At 43.7% G+C, this 20,009-nt stretch overlaps 1 protein-coding gene across 3 annotated transcripts in view; it reads left to right on the top strand.

The window, feature by feature from the left end:
• abcd1 (ATP-binding cassette, sub-family D (ALD), member 1) overlaps positions 1–20,009 on the top strand; it is a 57,088-nt gene that overhangs the window by 13,769 nt on the left and 23,310 nt on the right. For all 3 annotated transcript variants that reach the window (XM_034171827.1, XM_034171828.1, XM_034171826.1), the window contains 7 exons: positions 5,537–5,694; positions 5,861–6,048; positions 13,679–13,853; positions 13,935–14,125; positions 17,506–17,686; positions 17,842–17,984; positions 18,201–18,372. In XM_034171827.1, coding sequence (XP_034027718.1) covers positions 5,537–5,694; positions 5,861–6,048; positions 13,679–13,853; positions 13,935–14,125; positions 17,506–17,686; positions 17,842–17,984; positions 18,201–18,372 — 1,208 coding nt within the window. The remainder of the gene's footprint in view (positions 1–5,536; positions 5,695–5,860; positions 6,049–13,678; positions 13,854–13,934; positions 14,126–17,505; positions 17,687–17,841; positions 17,985–18,200; positions 18,373–20,009) is intronic.

Genomic DNA, 20,009 nt, shown 5'->3' with positions numbered 1-20,009 from the left:
ATAAGATTTATGGTCAACAGTATCAAAAGCAGCACTGAGGTCCAACAGAACAAGCACAGAGATAAGTCCACTGTCCGAAGCCATAAGAAGATCATTTGTAACCTTCACTAATGCTGTTTCTGTACTATGATGAATTCTAAAACCTGACTGAAACTCTTCAAATAGACCATTCCTCTGCAGGTGATCAGTTAGCTGTTTTACAACTACCCTCTCAAGAATCTTTGAGAGAAAAGGAAGGTTGGAGATTGGCCTATAATTAGCTAAGATAGCTGGGTCAAGTGATGGCTTTTTAAGTAATGGTTTAATTACTGCCACCTTAAAGGCCTGTGGTACATAACCAACTAACAAAGATAGATTGATCATATTTAAGATTGAAGCATTAAATAATGGTAGGACTTCCTTGAGCAGCCTGGCAGGAATGGGGTCTAATAAGCATGTTGATGGTTTGGATGAAGTAACTAATGAAAATAACTCAGACAGAACAATCGGAGAGAAAGAGTCTAACCAAATACCGGCATCACTGAAAGCAGCCAAAGATAACGATACATCTTTGGGATGGTTATGAGTAATTTTTTCTCTAATAGTCAAATTTTGTTAGCAAAGAAAGTCATGAAGTCATCACTAGTTAAAGTTAATGGAATACTCAGCTCAATAGAGCTCTGACTCTTTGTCAGCCTGGCTACAGTGCTGAAAAGAAACCTGGGGTTTCTTATTTTCTTCAATTAGTGATGAGTAGAAAGATGTCCTAGCTTCACGGAGGGCTTTCTTATAGAGCAACAAACTCTTTTTCCCAGGCTAAGTGAAGATCTTCTAAATTAGTGGAGACGCCATTTCCTCTCCAACTTACGGGTTATCTGCTTTAAGCTACGAGTTTGTGAGTTATACCACGGAGTCAGACACTTCTGATTTAAAGCTCTCTTTTCAGAGGAGCTACAGCATCCAAAGTTGTCTTCAATGAGGATGTAAAACTATTGACGAGATACTCTAGCTCCCTTACAGAGTTTAGGTAGCTACTCTGCTCTGTGTTGGTATATGACATTAGAGAACATAAAGAAGGAATCGTATCCTTAAACCTAGTTACAGCGCTTTCTGAAAGACTTCTAGTGTAATGAAACTTATTCCCCACTGCAGGGTAGTCCATCAGGGTAAATGTAAATGTTATTAAAAAATGATCAGACAGAAGGGAGTTTTCAGGGAATACTGTTAAGTCCTCTATTTCCATACCATAAGTCAGAACAAGATCCAAAATATGATTAAAGTGGTGGGTGGACTCATTTACTTTTTGAGCAAAGCCGATAGAGTCTAATAATAGATTAAATGCAGTGTTGAGGCTGTCATTCTCAGCATCTGTGTGGATGTTAAAATCGCCCACTATAATTATCTTATCTGAGCTAAGCACTAAGTCAGACAAAAGGTCTGAAAATTCACAGAGAAACTCACAGTAACGACCAGGTGGACGATAGATAATAACAAATAAAACTGGTTTTTGGGACTTCCAATTTGGATGGACAAGACTAAGAGACAAGCTTTCAAATGAATTAAAGCTCTGTCTAGGTTTTGATTAATTAATAAGCTGGATTGGAAGATTGCTGCTAATCCTCCGCCCCGGCCCGTGCTACGAGCATTCTGACAGTTAGTGTGACTCGGGGGGTGTTGACTCATTTAAACTAACATATTCATCCTGCTGTAACCAGGTTTCTGTAAGGCAGAATAAATCAATACGTTGATCAATTATTATATCATTTACCAACAGGGACTTAGAAGAAAGAGACCTAATGTTTAATAGACCACATTTAACTGTTTTAGTCTGTGGTGCAATTGAAGGTGCTATATTATTTTTTCTTTTTGAATTTTTATGCTTAAATAGATTTTTGCTAGTTATTGGTGGTCTGGGAGCAGGCACCGTCTCTACGGGGATAGGGTAATAAGGGGATGGCAGGGGGAGAGAAGCTGCAGAGAGGTGTATAAGACCACAGCTCTACAGATGTCCTGTACAAGAAGGGCCAAAGTCATCTTCACCTGCTGAGGAGACTGAGACCCACCAGCAAACATTGCAATATACTGTAGTCACCTTTCTTTAATGTAAATATTTTTTTTACTACTCTACAACTTTTGCTGCTGCAACAAGTGAGTTTACCTGCTGTGGGATCAGTAAAGTTTATCTTATCTTAAAAACTTCTCATTATTGGTACTGAGAAATAAAAGGTCATGTAGGCTCTCAGACGAGTAAACTATCTTTTATCTGGAGAGATAAAAATTGAGCTGCTTGCCTGATAGCCATCTCGCGTGTCACAGCCAGTCATGTCCCGCCTTGAAAATTCCTTCATTATCTAAGTTCCTTGTGGACTCGAACAGTGATTTAAGCTTTTTCTTTTATTCATTTTAAATATTAAAATTTGTATTTCAGTAAACCCAAAGTCAATAATGGCCACATTACTGTAATGAGAATTTTACTCTTATGTGAAAACAACAAAAAACATATTTATATTGTTCTTTTTGAACCATATGCAAGATAGCCCATGATGAGATGTTTATGAATTTATTCTTCTCATTTTGATGGCATTTAGTTTGTTCATCAAAATGCTTCATACCATCTCATAAATCTGACTTTGTGAGGATAACCCAAATGTAAACTTAAACACACAGTAGCTTTAATCCAGTGAGGCAGAATTTTTCTGTCATCTTGACAGCTTTTTATTTTTTTTCAACATTTTTGAGTGGGATTGCATTACTTTTTTGTTTTTGAACAATATAACCCCTTTAATAATTGTTATTTGAATAAGAGCCGGTGTCGCAGACCGAGCGGTCCGCCCCTAAAAATCGATCTGCGTTTTGCATCTGAGCATGCGTCATTTTGGACCACAGCAGCACGTCTGAGACGAAGTCTCTTCATCCAAAGCAATCAAATGGATTAATGGGATTGTTAACCATCAGATGATAAAGGTAAAACCTCGTAAATCATTCTAAAGTCAGTTTTAAGCAGAACGAGGACGTTTTAAGCAGAAACTAGATGAAATTCCGTGACGCTTGAAATGTCCGATGCGCAGTGAATGCATCAGCTAGCAGCTTGTTTAGCCATCTAGCTCTGATCGCTTCTCCTTCCTTTTATGATTAAATAATGTTGAATTTATGTGGAAATCGTTGTACTAAAGCTTCAGGTATCTGTCGCTGAGATAGATGATGACTGATATGCAGTTAGAAGCAGAAATGAGGTGTTCATCCGTGAACCGCGTCATCCGGGGTACCGATTTTTAGTGGGACGGTTCGGTCTATGACACTGGACCTGGACTGATTTCATTGTCAAACCTGCTCTTTATGGTGCGTTTACACATAGGCAATATGCATTACGACTGTCATATTTGCGTCATTCTTGGCACATTCCTGACATTCTTAACATGACAACGCATCTGAATAGGTGTCTTAATAGTGCATGTTAGTGCGTGATATTTGTGATTTTCGTGGAGCATGTTTTTGGCTGTCAAAAAATCTTCCATGAATGTCACGCACCACTCTCCTTTCACCTCATGTTGTGGAGGTCGCAACTGAGCGTGTTGATCCGTCTTGATGAGTGGTGATCCTTAACAGAGCGTGACAGCGTTCTTCTCTGTCGTGCGCACAATTAAACCCTGCTGCACCGCATTCAGTTTCATTGCTGCAGTATGCTGAAGGAGTACAGTGATGCCAAGTCGGCTAAAAGTTTTGTTCCAATGGTCCTCAGCATGCTCCTGCAGGTGTTCCACCTGCTGCATGTGCCTGATGTTTGGGAAAATGAGTGAGACGAGAACCGCGTGGAGTCACACATCTGGCTGTCTGTCTCCTCCTCCTCTCTGTGCCACTCCATGGCAGAGAGCCCAACTAAACATGCAGTCACAAAGTTCTTCTGTGGAGGAAACTGGAGCGATCTGAATTGTTCAGCAGCTGATGGATGAATATGGGTGTGTGTGTGGAGACAATTCACCTCATTCACAACGTGACAGAACTTAACGATGCCCTGCGCAACAATGCGGAAACTTATTCTTGACCGTGCGTAATGGTTCCTGATAATTCTCCAGCAACACATGCCATTAATCGTAATGCATGGTAACAGGTTGCAGTAGTTCCTGAGGACACCTGACGCCTCTGCCCCGAATCATCACATTCGTGATCAGCAGCCAAGAATGTATACTTCGTGGCATTCGTGACTTGTCGTCGTTATGTGTAATTGCACCTTTAAGGATAGAATTTGGATGAAAAACTTTCTGAATCATAATTTTTTGCGCTTTCCTGTTTCACTGAGTGAGGCTGTGGGCTGAAGATAAGATGAAGTTCTTCACTGCTTTAACGAGTGTTTAGCACTAAAGTCTGCTATGAATGGTATGTACAGTTTGCAAACAGTTCCATGAAAACTATTAACTTTTGTTTTCATTTGAAAATGAGTGAAAGACAGAGATGCTAATTTCAGATGTAGCTGCAGCAGAGAGAAGACTGAGCTGCTGTACACAGCGCTGTGGCCTCACGGCACACTAAAGTTGCTTACTGGCAGTTTCTTTTTTAAAAATGGTACACGTGAATATGGTAATTGGCAACCAGTGAGTCACTACATTCAGTGCCGCAAAATTAAATTGTCATATCGGCTGTTATTAATGGCCGATGCCGATATCCACAAAGATGCTGAATATCGGTACCGATAATCAGCCCGATCTATAATCGGTCAACCTCTAGTTTATTTATTGTCATGGTGTTACAGTAATAGCTGTGTCAATCTTAGTGCACGACTGCGGTGTTAGATATATCTGTGTTTATTTGTTTTATTTTTTCCTGTATCAATTATTTGCTATGCTTAAATGGTTATGTTTTAGTTATTTGTTTGAGTATACTTGTCAACTGGTCTCAACTGGTTTTATCTGAACAGAAAGTCCAGCAAACAAAGGAGTTAGGTTCCACCAGGTACTGGATAACTGCAGGCTGAAGATGAGGGGCGGGGTTTCCCCTCTGTCTACGCAAGCCAATAAAGTTAGGTGTTGTGGTAATAAAACCCACCCACTCTACCGCCTACATTTTCTTTTATATAAACTACTTGTTTGCTTTGTTTGGGGTCTCTCACAAAATGGAGCCCCTGTGTGGGCTGCATCTCTGGGGAACCCAGGCCTGTTTTTCAACGTGACTTTAAATAAATTAAATTTGAGGAATAGTTTGACTTTGTATTTTGTAAGGGTCACGTTTACAATAAGAACCGGGTAGAATTAACGGTGACTTTTAAGTGGTTATGAGCAGATAAAGGGATGTACACTCCAGACAGACTTGGCAAATGTCATAAATGGAGACACCTGACAGTTGTCTCACTTTGTTACATAATCCAGTTTTAATAAATCTTTGTTGCACGTGGTATAAAATGTCCAAACACAGACTTGTGTTTGCAGTTAGCTGTGAGACAAATACATCCCTGATGATGAGGAGATGTTTGAACATGCTGTTTTCCACCACCTGTGCAGGAAGAATTACTCAGGATGTATGGGAGGGCTGAGATGCTCCCGTCTTGTTTTTTGTCTGTGCTCAGGTCTCCGGCAGTGAACAGGGAGTTTTTCCTCAGACTGTCCCGTCTGCTGAAGCTGTTGTTTCCACGGTTGCTGTGTCCAGAGGTTGGCCTGCTTGCTCTGCACTCCCTCACTCTGATGTCCAGAACCTTCTTGTCCATTTACGTGGCATCACTCGATGGTCAGTCTGCTGTCTGTGCGCGTGCATGTTAAGATTAACATTTGCCTTTTAAAGTCTCACTGTTAAAGGGAAAGAGCACTTGTTAGAGTGCATACTGGCCAGTGTAAAAAAAAAAAAAAATTATCATTATTAATTGTCCCTCATGTTAATGCCTCTTGTTTTCCAGGCATCATCGTCAAATCCATCGTTCAGAAGGACCCGCAGGCGTTTGTGCTGCAGCTGTCCAAGTGGCTGCTTGTGGCTGTTCCTGCAACTTTCATCAACAGTGCCATCAGGTTTCTAGAAGGTCAGCTGACACTGAGATTCAGGAGCCGATTGGTCAACTACGCCTACCAGCTCTACTTCAGCAACCAGGTTGGCAGTCTCGATTAGGTTTTCAGCATGGCTTTTATTGGTTTCTGGAGCTCCAGGTTCAGGTCTGCACACCAGCCAGGCGCTGTGCTGTTGACCTTCAACCTGTCCAAATCCCTTCGAGTCCTTTCCCTGGATCTTTGTCAGTCATATCCTGTTACGGTTTATTGATGCGTCCGACAACCAGTTCTAACTTTAGAAATGAGTCCAAAGGCTCCTTCCCCCAACAAACAGGGCGGGCACTTGATGAGTCTTGTGACTTTCTGATTCTGATGCTTTGCCAGCAGCTCCAGTGCCATGTGTTTGACTGGCAGGTCAGATGGTGGTGCTAATGCGCCGGCTGCATTCTTCTGGTGAACCTCCTTTGAGCCACAGTGAACTTGCTCCAGGGGTGTTTTGGGGCCTAACAGTCTCTTTTATAAAATGGTTGAGTGGATCCTTGTCATTTGATTGGTGCTTTGTATGTCACGTGACATGGATTATTCGTCCCATTTGTGTTGCGTTGCATTTAGAGTGCAATTTGGTACCATACATTTGGTACCATTGCACTCTGTGTGTGCGTGCGCACGCACGCACATACACACGTGCGTGCACATACATATGCACACACACACCAAACAAATTCACTGCGATGTAAGCCGTCTGATAAGACCTTTTTGCTGCAGAGGAGAGGAAATACACAGTCATATTTTTTTTTTTGGTAGTACACGTGCACACAAGCGCCTTCCCACTTGTGTGAGTGTGCACTGCGCAGTTTGCACTCCGAGCGGCGCTTAGCTTTAAAACAAACATGGCAGAGTTTGTTTTTCTGACGGACGATGATTTGATGCACTTCATCATCAGAATTATTTTTGGACTCCTGTTTAAAGTTTGTGTCGGATTGTTGATGTCAAAGCAGCAATGACGCACCAAAACTGAATTAATTTCTGATGTTATTTTTTTTGCTGCACTGAGGATCTCCCAAAATGTAAGTCCCTTTTCGGTTGTTTGTAAATTAATATAATATAAAATGACAAGTATCTATTTTAGCTGTTATATAAAACAAATGATGAATGTTTTTACATTCTTTCAATGGAACAAATATTTAATTCAATGAAAGCTGGAACAAACCATTCAACTCTGCTTTGCCTCGTTGAATGGTATGTTCCAGCTTTCACCTCATAAAATATTCATACCATTGAACTCATAAAGATTCATTATTTGTATCATAACTATCCAGTAGTCAGCGGGTCCATGTAGTGTTGCAGCTTAGCTAAAATTTCCATAAAAATGGTTAATTTTGTGATAAAAGCATGGAATTTGGCACACATATTCTAAATTAACTATGTTATGTGCTGACGCGGGTCAGAGAACCGAACCAGCATCTGACAATGGCCTAGCGCTAAAGAACCAGGAAGCGGTTCCAAGAAACAAATTTATTCCCCCTCATGTGCAATAATTCGTGTACAACATAAATAGTCAGCTGTCTTGGCAAAGTGAAGGACGGCGCGCTCTCCAGTGCCCAAATGGATCAAAGCCCAGCACTTCTGGACTCAGATTCACCGCCGAACACCCCCCAGGTGGATACGACAAACTGACTCTGTGAAGGACGGAAAAGGTGAGGTAAGTCAACAGAGCTACAACAAATATCCTTCAGAGGCACACACTATCAGCAACACATTCAGGTCTGAATTTAAGCCTTATGTAAATGAGCAGCTTCTCACAACAGGTGGAGGATCATCAATCCGTACGCCACAGCAGTGAGAAGCAAACTGCACAATTCTCATCAATGTTCAAATATACTGCGTAACAAAACGCCAAATTACTGTTAACGATTATTCAGACGATAATCACCTCTGATGTGTGCTGACAGCATGTGTCCCTCACCCGTCCTCCTTCACAGGCACGATGTGTCAAACCCTGGCGCGGTCCTCAGCGTCTCACAACTGAACGTCACAAGGTCGAGTTCCCGGCAATTCTGCTCAAATCACTCATGGCTTAAATGCAGAAACATCATCTCATTATCTGCTTCAGCTGAAAGTCTTTAAGTCTGCACGTGAGCATCATCCACAGGTGCTGCAAGTTGTTAGGCCTGCACGTGAACATCCTCCACAGGTGCAGCCAATAGTTCTGATGAGGGTGAAGGACTCTTCCGCCAGCACCTTCTCCACAGAAAAAAACAGTTTGCATACCACCTGGAGAGCAAAGAAAGAAAAACAGCACCCAATGTCCAGCCCAAACCCCCCAACACACAACAGTACCACCCCCCATCAACGGGAAGCCTCCCAGCGACCGAACAGACCAGGCCCGGAACAGCACCTCCCTCCGGGGTCCACGACAGGAAGCAGACGGTGGAAACGCCCCCCCAAAGTCCACAGCAGACAGCAGGACAGGGCACTGCAGCTGGAAGGCTGGCTGGCATCAACAAAAACCCCAAAAGAGTCCCAAGTACAACCTAACATACAAGAACAATACAAAACCCACCTAAACCCTCCCCAGGGGACCGTCCCATCCAACCCCGGGAAGAAAAGAAAACTCCCAATCCAATAACCCAACATAGCCCCGATAACACAATACAAACACAATTTCACAAAGAAAAATAACAAACAACCCCTCCAGACGACGTGCAGAGCTCAACACCCCCCAGAAGACCTTTACCGCCAGTTCCAGGAGTAATAACCAAAGCTGGATCCCCAGAGGTCCCCAGGTATACATGGAGCAACTGCGCCCCCCAGAGGACCGTACCATCAACCCCAGGAGGCACCCTTCCCACAACCCAGGAACCCCAGACCAGGCCACACTTGGCTAGTCGGCCCCACATCAGTTCCCCTCAGAGGACCGTCCCATCAACCCTAGAGGTGGAACCTGGAAGGAAACATAAAAAACACAAAAATCCAACCCCCGGCGGACACCATTAAACCACCCCAGGGGCAAATAAAACAACCGGAAACCCTGTTACCCTCCCCAGCACCCCGAAAGACCCCAGATTACTCCCAGAGCCTATTGTCAGTACAATTTCGGCGAACGGCACAAAACTACCAAGCCGGGGAAGGAAACAGGAAAAACTAACCCAGTCCTATCTCCTAAGCGCAGCGGAAAACCGGAAATACGTCCGGTGCCCCTAAACCGACCATACCACCAGCCTATCGGGAGGGGTGGAACTACCGAAATGGCGAACGGCACAGATCGGCCCACCACTCCGACTGAGGTACGTTCCCGCTGCACTACACCCCGGTAACGCCAATGACGAACGGTCAAAGGCCCACCGGGGCTGGAGTGGAACCGGGTGACAACCAAACCCAAAACATGCTCCTGACAACCCCCCCCCAGGTGCAGAGGTTTTCTGAGAAGCGCTCAGCGTAACCAACCTGCACCACCCCACAACCCAAAAGACAAACGGTCTTAGAGTACGTGAGGTTGGGGTTAGGGAAACAGGGAAATAAAAAAACAACAAAACAAAACGACCCAATCCACAAACAAAAATTACCTAAGTTCAAATAATGAAGACATACGATTACCTGAGTCCAGCCGAGCTCCGAACTGCCAGTCGTTCACCCAACCAGAACAGCCTCTAATTCCCTAAACACTTTATAACCCCTACATGAAACAGAAAACAGACCAAATAACTAAATAACCAGAGGTCTGCCCCCTTTTTTTTTTAAATTTTTTTTTATATATATATATATATTATGCCTGTCCAAAAACACCTGGAGATACGTTATCATTATCTTTCTTGACGCTTATGTGACCGGGGCAATATGGCTGTTTCAGCTCGTCCGAGCTGCATGGGCTCATCCGCAGAGGAGCCAGAGGTTCCCGTCGGAGGGAGTCTCAGTGGGGCGAAGAAGAGGTGGCCCTGATCTGTGTCGGGAAAGCCCCGAGACGGAAAGACCCGCTCAGATGTCCACCCTCTCTCGCGTCCACGCTGCTTTATCCGATCATCTAGACGAATAACCAAAGATATTAGCTCATCTAAATCTTTTGGTTCGTCACGGACTGCTAGCTCGTCTTTTAATAAATCGTTGAAACCATCCACAAACACTTCTCTCAAAGCTGCGGCATTCCAACCGGACTGAGCAGAAAAAATTCGGAAATCAATGGAATAATCCGCCGCACTCCGCCTCCCCTGCCTGAGATTCAGCAACCGTTGGGCAACGGTATTTGTTTTCATCGGATGGTCAAAAACCAATCGGAACTCCCGGGAGAAATCCTTAAAGGATCCTAATAATGGAGAGTTATTGCTCCACAACGCAGTGACCCAAGCTAAGGCGTCACCTCGAAGCAAATTTGTCACATATGAGACACGGCTACCATCAGAAGAGAAGGAAGCCGGTCGCTGAGCAAAAACCAGAGAACATTGCATCAAAAACGGAGCACAGGCTTCAACGTTTCCCGCATAAGGTTCCAGATGACAAATAATTGGTTCAGAAGCTGACTCTCTGGGTGACGGAGTTATCTGCACCGGTATCGATGGTGCCGCAGCTGGAGCAGCAGGAAGCGGAACGGCTTGCACTGCGAGCTCCGTAACGCGGGCATCTGCTTGTTTAATTTGGTTTGTGAGATGCTGTAATTGCTCCCATATCTTCTCCAAGTGTTCTTGAACTCTTTCCGCAAATGGAACCGCTTCTGCTGCTGGGTACATTTAGTACTGGCCGGGAACTACTGTTATGTGCTGACGCGGGTCAGAGAACCGAACCAGCATCTGACAATGGCCCAGCGCTAAATAACCAGAAAGCAGTTCCAAGAAACAAATTTATTCCCCCTCATGTGCAATAATTCGTGTACAACATAAGTAGTCAGCTGTCTTGGCAAGGTGAAGGGCGGCGCACTCTCCAGCGCCCAAATGGATCAAAGCCCAGCACTTCTGGACTCAGATTCACCGCCGAACACCCCCCAGGTGGATACGACAAACTGATTCTGTGAAGGACGGAAAAGGTGAGGTAAGTCAACAGAGCTACAACAAATATCCTTCAGAGGCACACACTATCAGCAACACATTCAGGTCTGAATTTAAGCCTTATGTAAATGAGCAGCTTCTCACAACAGGTGGAGGATCATCAATCCGTACGCCACGGTAGTGAGAAGCAAACTGCACAATTCTCATCAATGTTCAAATATACTGCGTAACAAAACGCCAAATTACTATTAACGATTATTCAGACGATAATCACCTCTGATGTGTGCTGACAGCATGTGTCCCTCACCCGTCCTCCTTCACAGGCACGATGTGTCAAACCCTGGCGCGGTCCTCAGCATCTCACAACCGAACGTCACAAGGACGAGTTCCTGGCAATTCTGCTCAATTCAATCATGGCTTAAATGCAGAACGCGATCTCATTATCTGCTTCAGCTGAAAGTCTTTAAGTCTGCACGTGAGCATCATCCACAGGTGCTGCAAGTTGTTAGGCCTGCACGTGAACATCATCCACAGATGCAGCCAATAGTTCTGATGAGGGTGAAGGACTCTTCCGCCAGCACCTTCTCCACAGAAAAAAACAGTTTGCATACCACCTGGAGAGCAAAGAAAAGAAAACAGCACCCAAATGTCCAGCCAAACCCCCAACACACAACAAACTAATGTTTATTGTCAGATATGGAGCCATCCTGGAGCTGACCTCGAATGAGCTACAGGGGTCATTAAATAATTACACAGGTGTCAAAATTTAAAAATGCTCCAATCATGTTGAACCACATTACTTGAACCACATTATTTGTCTGATCATAACAATTCCAAAAAGGTATAGTTTGGACTATCTATGACATGGAGTTATGGGGTAAAAACAGCAAAAATTTAAGTTTGTACAGGGGTCAAAAGTTAAAGTTGCTCCAATTTTGGTAAAAAAAAAAAAAAAAAAAAAAGCAAATTATTGGTTGAGTTGGACAAATAGTTGCTGTCATGGTCCTTTGCTGCAGTTAACAGGGCTTTTCCTCAGGTCGCTGTTCTGCTACAATCCCCCATGATTCAAAAAAGTGCGCTGGATGAAACAGCTTAATCTCCCCCTGGACTAGCAGCTGCAGGCTTGCCTCCTAACAGGCTGGCTTATAAAGTGCAGACTTGGCAACACACTCAGGGTCAACGGTACAAGGCGTCTGCACCGCTAACGAGGCCACTGAATGAAAGAAAGGAGCTGCACCCTCAGCCAGACGTGATCGAGCTGTTCAACTTTGAACAAAAACTGCAACAAATGCTGCTGTGGCATCAGACCAGCTTCAAGCCATAGTCACTGTGAATACCCCGTTTGAAGAAGTTTGAACATGATCGGACGACCAGCGATTTAGAAAATTTTAACTTTTAAATCTGGTGCTGATGATGGCTGTAACTACTACAATATACCAAGTTTATTCAGGATTGACAAAGATGGAAAAAGAAGTTACTATGAAGCTACAAAAGTGCCCTGATTTGCTATTCGGGATTAAATGGGAAGGAGCAGCGCTCTGGGGAATGGCCCTGTTAGAGCCAGTTGAATGGTGCACTTTTAAACAAACCTCCTGGCCTGACTGGTTTTTGGTGAATGGGTGCAACCCTAAAGCCCTGTGGTTGGCCAGTTTGATCCCCTCTCCACCACTCTTCAGTTTCTGACTCTTTGAAGGTGTCCTTGTATCTGTCAGGACCTGTTAATGTCTTTATCACATCTTGGACTTTGGACTTTGCTCCAGCCTTTTCTGATCCTGTTCGTGTTTGTGTCTGAACAGGTTTTTTTTTTCTTTTCTTTTTTTTTAAAAGCAGTTACTCCTGTTTGATTACTGACTCGTCCCAATTTCTGTGATTACGTTTACATGCCGTTAATATTCGGGTTAAGGTCAATATTCCGGTTTCTGAAACATTAGGAATAACCCGTTTACATGCTTAATCAGACAGAGTTACTCCTATATACATGGTCATTGGTATCATTTGGAATATCCCCATCTAAACAGCAAAAACCCCTCACTACACACTTTATACACTTTTCCTATTAAAATTTTCTAACTTTTCTCTCCTGTGTAAACACTTTCTTTTTTCTTCTGGGCGAGAAGATTATAAACAGACACACGCAGAACACAATGCGCGTGCTCTCCCTTCGCTCACTGCCTCTGGGGGTAGGGAGAGGGGGGCGGCGTGAGTGGCCCGCTGCAGGGTTTACCGAGCCCGCAGACTCAGTAAGCGCATCGGAGGCAGTGAGAGCAATTGCGGTGATGCCGACCGGTGCTGCGACCGGCCCGCCTGATAAGGACGCAGAACACAATGCGCTGTTTACATCTGCTTCTGTGGTGTCCAGTGGGTTGCACACACCACATACAAGTAGTTGCCGTACTCAAAAGACCAAGATTCCTTGCGGATAGGACATGCGCAGAACACAAAATAATGTTCCTTTCTATGGGGATATCCCGATGCACGTTTATATGACCTGATATTCGGGTTAGAAATGGAGTAACCCTTGGGTCTTATTCAGGTTTTTAAAAACCGGAATATGAGCATATTCGGGTTTTGCGGGTGTTTACATGGCCGTGCGCAACCGGGTTATTGCTAATATTCCGGTTATGAAAGGGTGACTGTTGTCTCAGGTCTTATTACGCATGTTTTGTTTGGACACATCTCTTTCTTGCCTGCAGAAATGTGGATCCAAACTGAAGTTCCTAACATGTGGTGCTTTAAAACCTTCTTGTGTCTCCACAGACATACTATCGTGTCAGCAACATGGACGGCCGCCTGTCCAATCCAGATCAGTCTCTCACTGAGGATATCGTCATGTTTTCAGCCTCCATTGCACGTCTGTACTCCAACTTGACCAAGCCCATCCTGGATGTCGTGGTCACCTGCTACACCCTTCTGAGAACCGCACACTCAAAAGGTCAGTGAGTCTGTATCAGCAATCAGTCGTTAAACCACGAGATTTCCTAACAACGACTCACGTTTTTTTCTTCTTCTCAAGGAGCAAATACCACATGGCCGTCGGTCATCGCCGGCCTGCTGGTGGTGCTCACTGCCAAAGTGCTGCGCTCCTGCTCCCCTCGATTTGGGAAACTTGTAGCTGAAGAGGCGCGGCGGAAAGGAGACCTGAGGTACATGCACTCCCGCATCATCGCCAACTCTGAGGAGATTGCCTTCTACGGCGGACACAAGGTGAACAATACTAACAGAGTGCAAGTTTACTAGTGCCCCTAGAGGCTTCACTATTCACAACAGGCCAAAATATGAACATGTGACACAAAACAAACAGAATGACTAGAAACGGCTGTGCAGCGAGCACGGGGAGCCTTTGTAATCATCTCCAGCTCATTCTGTTGGTTGGTTGAGGGAACCGTAATCGCACAAACCTCATCAAAGTACTGCATTTTCTGCACAATACAGTGAGGAAAATAAGTATTTGAGCACCCTGCGATTTTGCAAGTTCTCCCACTTAGAAATCATGGAGGGGTCTGAAATTTTTTTAATAATTTATTTATGTTACTGCTGTAAATAAGTATTTGAACACCTATCAACCAGCAAGAATTCTGGCTCACACAGACCTGTTAATTTTTCTTTAAGAAACCCTCTTATTCTGCACTCTTTACCTGTATTAATTGCACCTGTTTGAACTTGTTACCTGTATAAAAGACACCTGTTCACACACTCAGTCAATCACACTCCAACCTGTCCACCATAGCCAAGACCAAAGAGCTGTCTAAGGACACCAGGGACAAAACTGTAGACCTGCACAAGGCTGGGATGGACTACAGGACAACAGGCAAGCAGCTTGGTAGAAGACAACAACTGTTACGATTATTTATTAGATAGTGGAAGAAACACAAGATGACGGTCAGTCTTCCTTGGTCTGGGATTCCATGCAAGATCTCACTTTGTGGGGTAAGGATGATTCTGAGAAAGCTCATGGTTTAAAATCCTGCAGGGCAGCAAGGTCCCCCTGCTCGAGCCAGCACATGTCCACGCCCGTTTGAAGCTCACCAGTGACCATCTGGATGATCCAGAGGAGGCATGGGAGAAGGTCATGTGGTCAGATGAGACCAGAATAGAGCTTTTTGGAATCAACTCCACTTACCATGTTTAGAGGATGAGAACAACCCCAAGAAAACCATCCCAACCGTGAAGCATGGGGGTGGAAACATCATACTCTGGGGGTGCTCTTCTGCAAAGGGGACAGGACAACCGCACCGTATTGAAGGGAGGATGGATGGGGTCATGTATTGTGAGATTTTGGCAAACAACCTCCTTCACTCAGTAAGAGCATTGAAGATGGGTCATGGCTGGGTCTTCCAGCATGACAGTGACCCCAAACACACAGCCAGGGCAACTAAGGAGGGGCTCCGTAAGAAGTATTCCAAGGTCCTGGAGTGGCCTGGCCAGTCTCCAGAGTTGAACTCAATAGAAAATCTTGGGAGGGAGCTGAAACTCCAAACCTGAAAGATTTGGAGAAGATCTGTATGGAGGAGTGGACCAAAATCCCTGCTGCAGTGTGTGAAAACCTGGTGAAAAACTACAGGAAACATTGACCTCTGTAATTGCAAACAAAGGCTACTGTACCAAATATTAACATTAATTTTCACAGGTGTTGAAATACTTATTTCAGGGCTGTGAAAACTCAGCGGATTCGCGGGATTCCGCGGAGTTCATCATGGGGAGGGGGGTGGGGTGTTGTACTCTTTAATCGTGAACATCACTGAGTTTTTAAAATGCTTATCGCAAAGCATTCTCTTTTTTTACGACATCGTGTAAGTTTTATAAGTCCGCGGACACTGATCTGTGTGTTACAGATACAAATCAGTTTCCTCGGATCTGCGGAGTTTTGCGGAGGAAAAATGCCACTCACAGAGTAGCTGTTACGACAGTTGTCGTAAAGCAGGACTGGTTGGTTGCTGCCGTGACGCTGTATGGCTCCTGTGCTACGCTTAAGCTAAACTTAGCATGTGGTCATCCCAAACTTTTAGAGCTTTCAAGTTTTTAAAAGAAGATTTGTGCAGCATGTCTGTGTCACGGACTGACGTCGCACAGAGAGAAGATGGCAAGAAAGACGGTTTGAAAAAAGCACAAGAATCCGTGGAATCGTCGCTGGCCTCATCAACACACCTGAAAGATAAAAGAAACGGGAAAAGTGAACTGTGCTCTCTCAGGAAACACGGTAAGAATTTTTCTCTCCCTGGAAAATAAACATTCTGTTGTTCAAACAGGATTTTAGACAAGATTATGTGCCTTTTTTCACTAATCTAGACTTTTTCATTGTAAAAAAAAAAAGACATTGTGGCTTTGAATGGATTTAGGCTGCATGAATTTACACAAGAATAGAAGTGACTTTTTACTATAAGGTATGTTATTGATATTTTACCCTGATTTTCCAAATATTCTACAAGCTTTAGCTGTGGTTTTTGAAATGCTGTAACAGTCTTTTCAGTCTTCATAAATTTCATGTAGTTTAATTGTTCTGAGTTAATGCATAATTTGGTTTACAGTTAAAAGGAAAGTCATTCCAGGTCCTACTTCCACGTCATATTCTGTTATTTCAACATCATCATTGACAGGTCAAATAAAAGCTTGAATATAGGATCATTTAAATATCAACTAATTTTGAGATTTGTTCTTCCAGGAGATGCTGAAAAAGTATCATTAGATAAAAATTTACTCCTGGGGCTCCACAGGGCCCTAGACCCCCCTGACCCCCTGCAAATTTTCCTCAGATTTCACAATTTTCATTTCACAGCCCTGTTATTTGCAGCAGTAACATACAAATAAATTATTTTAAAAAATCATACATTGTGATTTCTGGATTTTTTTTTTTTTTTTTTTTTTTTTTTAGATTGTCTCTTACAGTGGACATGCACCTAAGATGAAAATGTCAGACCCCCCTCCATGGTTTCTCGCTGTATGTCGCACATGAAAAGAGAAAAAACGTATCTCACATTTTACTTCTGAAACCTTCATGCAACAAGAACTAAAATGAATTGAATCACTCATGATTAACACAGACACCATATTAGCAAGCAGAAGCTAATGGGGCTAATTATTGCTATTGGACGATGGGCAAAGAATTCAGGAGTAATGGTACATTCCATTTGTACTCTGGGTTTTAAATTTCCCAGTTACAATTAACCCCCTGGGAATGCCTTCTGAGGTCAGAATTCCTGCTCTTTAACCTGTATGAATGCCATGTACTCAAGTTTGGATTGCAACAGCAATGAAAGTTGTAGCTTATTTTTGTTTATTTTAAACCGCTTCTGTTTTGTTTGTATCCAGTTATCCATTGTCCAGTGGATGCATTTGATTTCCGGGGTGGAGATGTCTCTGGGATCTTTGTCCTTTGATCTTAACAGTGTATTTGGGGTACATTTGATTTACGGGGTGGAGATGTCTCTGGTGTCTCTGTCCCTTGACCTTAACGGTGTGTTTGGGTGCATTTGATTTACAGGTGGAGGTGTCTCTGTCCTTTGATCTTAACGGTATGTTATATTTACACGTGTGGAGGGCCCTGGCGTCTCTGTCCTTTTGATCTTAACGGTGTGTTTGGTTTACAGGTGGAGATGGCCCAGTTACAGCGGAGCTACAAGGCTCTGTCTTCACAGATCCATCAGATTCTTCTGAAGCGGCTGTGGTACGTCATGTTGGAACAGTTCCTCATGAAGTATGTGTGGAGCGCCTCCGGTCTGGTGATGGTTGCAGTGCCTATCATCACTGCCACAGGATACTCCAAATATGGTAAAAAACAATCCCAGATTGTTCCAGAGGCTCTCGCCACTCTGCCTGCTTTGTGTTCTCATTGTAGCTTTGGCTTCACAAATAAAAATTCCACTAAAAAAAACAAAGAAACAGTAAGAACCTCTGTATGACCTTTGACCTGGTGATACCGTCAGACTCCGAGGAGGTGAAACAGGCGGCCATGGTGATGAAGGAGGAGGAGCTGGTGAGCGAGCGAACACAGACCTTCACCACAGCCAGGAATCTCCTCAACGCCGCAGCAGACGCTGTGGAGAGGATTATGAGCTCCTACAAGGAGGTGCACCTGTTCCTTTGCTTTACCTCCTGTTCTCCTCATTGTTCCTTCCCCCCCTCCCTTTTATATCCTCCCTTACCAAAAAGTAGTATATGCAAGTATGTTTCAAGTATACTTCTAGTTTACTTTTTATATACTTATAAGTTCTATTTTTTGGTAAGGGCTGTCTTGCTGCTTCTCCTCCTTTTTAAACATCACCTCCCCTCCTCCTCTCTCCAGGTGACAGAGTTAACTGGTTATACATCAAGGGTTTCTGAGATGCTCAATGTGTTTGAAGACGTGAGGGACGGACTCTACCGTCGCTCCACAGAAACGGAGGACGCAGGAGGAGCAGGAGAGGGAGCTGTGATCCAACATGGTCAGAGAGTTTGTGGTCATGTGTCTAGCCGAGGTACGAGGTTTAGATCCTGGTTTGCGTTGATAGAGTCAGTCATAATTTCTGTGATTGCGGCGAGAATGAAATATTCTGTCACAAGCTACAGATACCTGTGAAAAATGTTGCCACTGCTAGCATTCAAAATTACATCACGTGATAATTTTACTCAACCCAAATATACATAGATGATCCATCTGGAGAGTAAACCACATGACATGCCATATTATTACAGATATTTGTAATTCAATGCTCAAAAAAAGACGAGCCTCCAGAAGCGCTGTAGCTAGCAGTTGTTAACCGACCGCAGTGACAACTCTCCAGCTGTCACTCAAAATGGCCACACCCCTAATGTGTATGGGAATTGACCTTTTATGTTCAAAAATGAGGACAGCACTGTATTTTCCAGAGTATAAGTTGTATTTGATTTTACTAGTTTGAGAGGTCCTGTGACTTATGCAACTTATAGACGGGGGGGAAAAAAAAATCACGATTCACTACCAAAAATTTTCTTTACACTTGAAATGAGAAACACACCATTAAACTGCCTTTTTGTTTTAAAGAAACGAGAGAGGTGGAAACTTCCTACACTGGCTCGATTATTTTCAGCACGCGTTTAAAATAAAGTCGAGTCACACTTAGTGTTCTTTAAACAAGCGATCATGATGCCATTATGATTTTGAGCTTTTCCTCTTGTCGGCACCAGATAAAATACAATTCACAGTCACGCTCACTTCAAGCAAATAAATATGAATAATTGTCTATCAAACATTCATTTCCACAACAGAGTAACAATGTGAACAGGAACAGATACATGTGCTGTGAGCTGATTTTAAACTGAACTTACTTTGTTTGTTTGGACCGCTCTGTCACTTTGGAAAATGTCCCACATAGAAATATAATCCATAGGAGGTCAGCACTGGGCTCATAGAATCCGTGTGATTATCCACTGTGAAACGAGGAAGAGGAAAAGTCCCAAACAGCTGACTACGCTCTGGAAAGAGACTCAGATAAAACTGTCTTCTGATGACAGAACGGGGTCTGTAGCTGGAAGGATCCACAAAAAGAGCCCGGTGCCACCCATAAAGCGGCCTGCCAGGCCGTGCCTTCAGAAAGAAAGGAAGGAACATTGTTTGTTCTGAAGAAATACCGTAATGTGTTTAGGGCAGTCACAATTATTACAATATTCGCCAATCGCGATTATTTTTCATATTCGCGATTATTTTTCATATTCGCGGTTACCGTGAATTATTTATTTTAGCCACAAAGCATAAAACAACTCAGAATCTGATGTCATTGTGCTGCACCCTCGTTCACTCTGTTTCGCTCTTGTCTTAAGGCAGGACAATAACATGGAGGCTGAGGAGCGATCCGTCCTGCCATTTGGATAAGACGGCCGATTAAAACAGTGACCGTCTTCTTCAAAGCTGTCTAAAATGCGGAGTTTACCGAAGGAGCTGTCGGTGTGTGTGTGTCTCTGTGTGTGTGTGTGTGTGTGTGCGCATGCGCGGAGTCAACAGGCTGCAAGGGAGGGGTGGGGGAGGAAGATTCCTGAATGGAGGCACGACACGTTACATTCTCCTGAGAACCATCAGTGCACACAGTGAGCGCGGAGCAGAGAGATGATTTTAACCCAAGTGAACAAAAAGACCAAA

Source organism: Thalassophryne amazonica, chromosome 6 (genome assembly GCF_902500255.1).
Source record: "Thalassophryne amazonica chromosome 6, fThaAma1.1, whole genome shotgun sequence".
Classification (NCBI taxonomy): Eukaryota; Metazoa; Chordata; class Actinopteri; order Batrachoidiformes; family Batrachoididae; genus Thalassophryne; species Thalassophryne amazonica.
The sequence above is the reverse complement of the archived record's forward strand: the minus strand, read 5'-3'. Positions and strand labels throughout refer to the sequence as shown.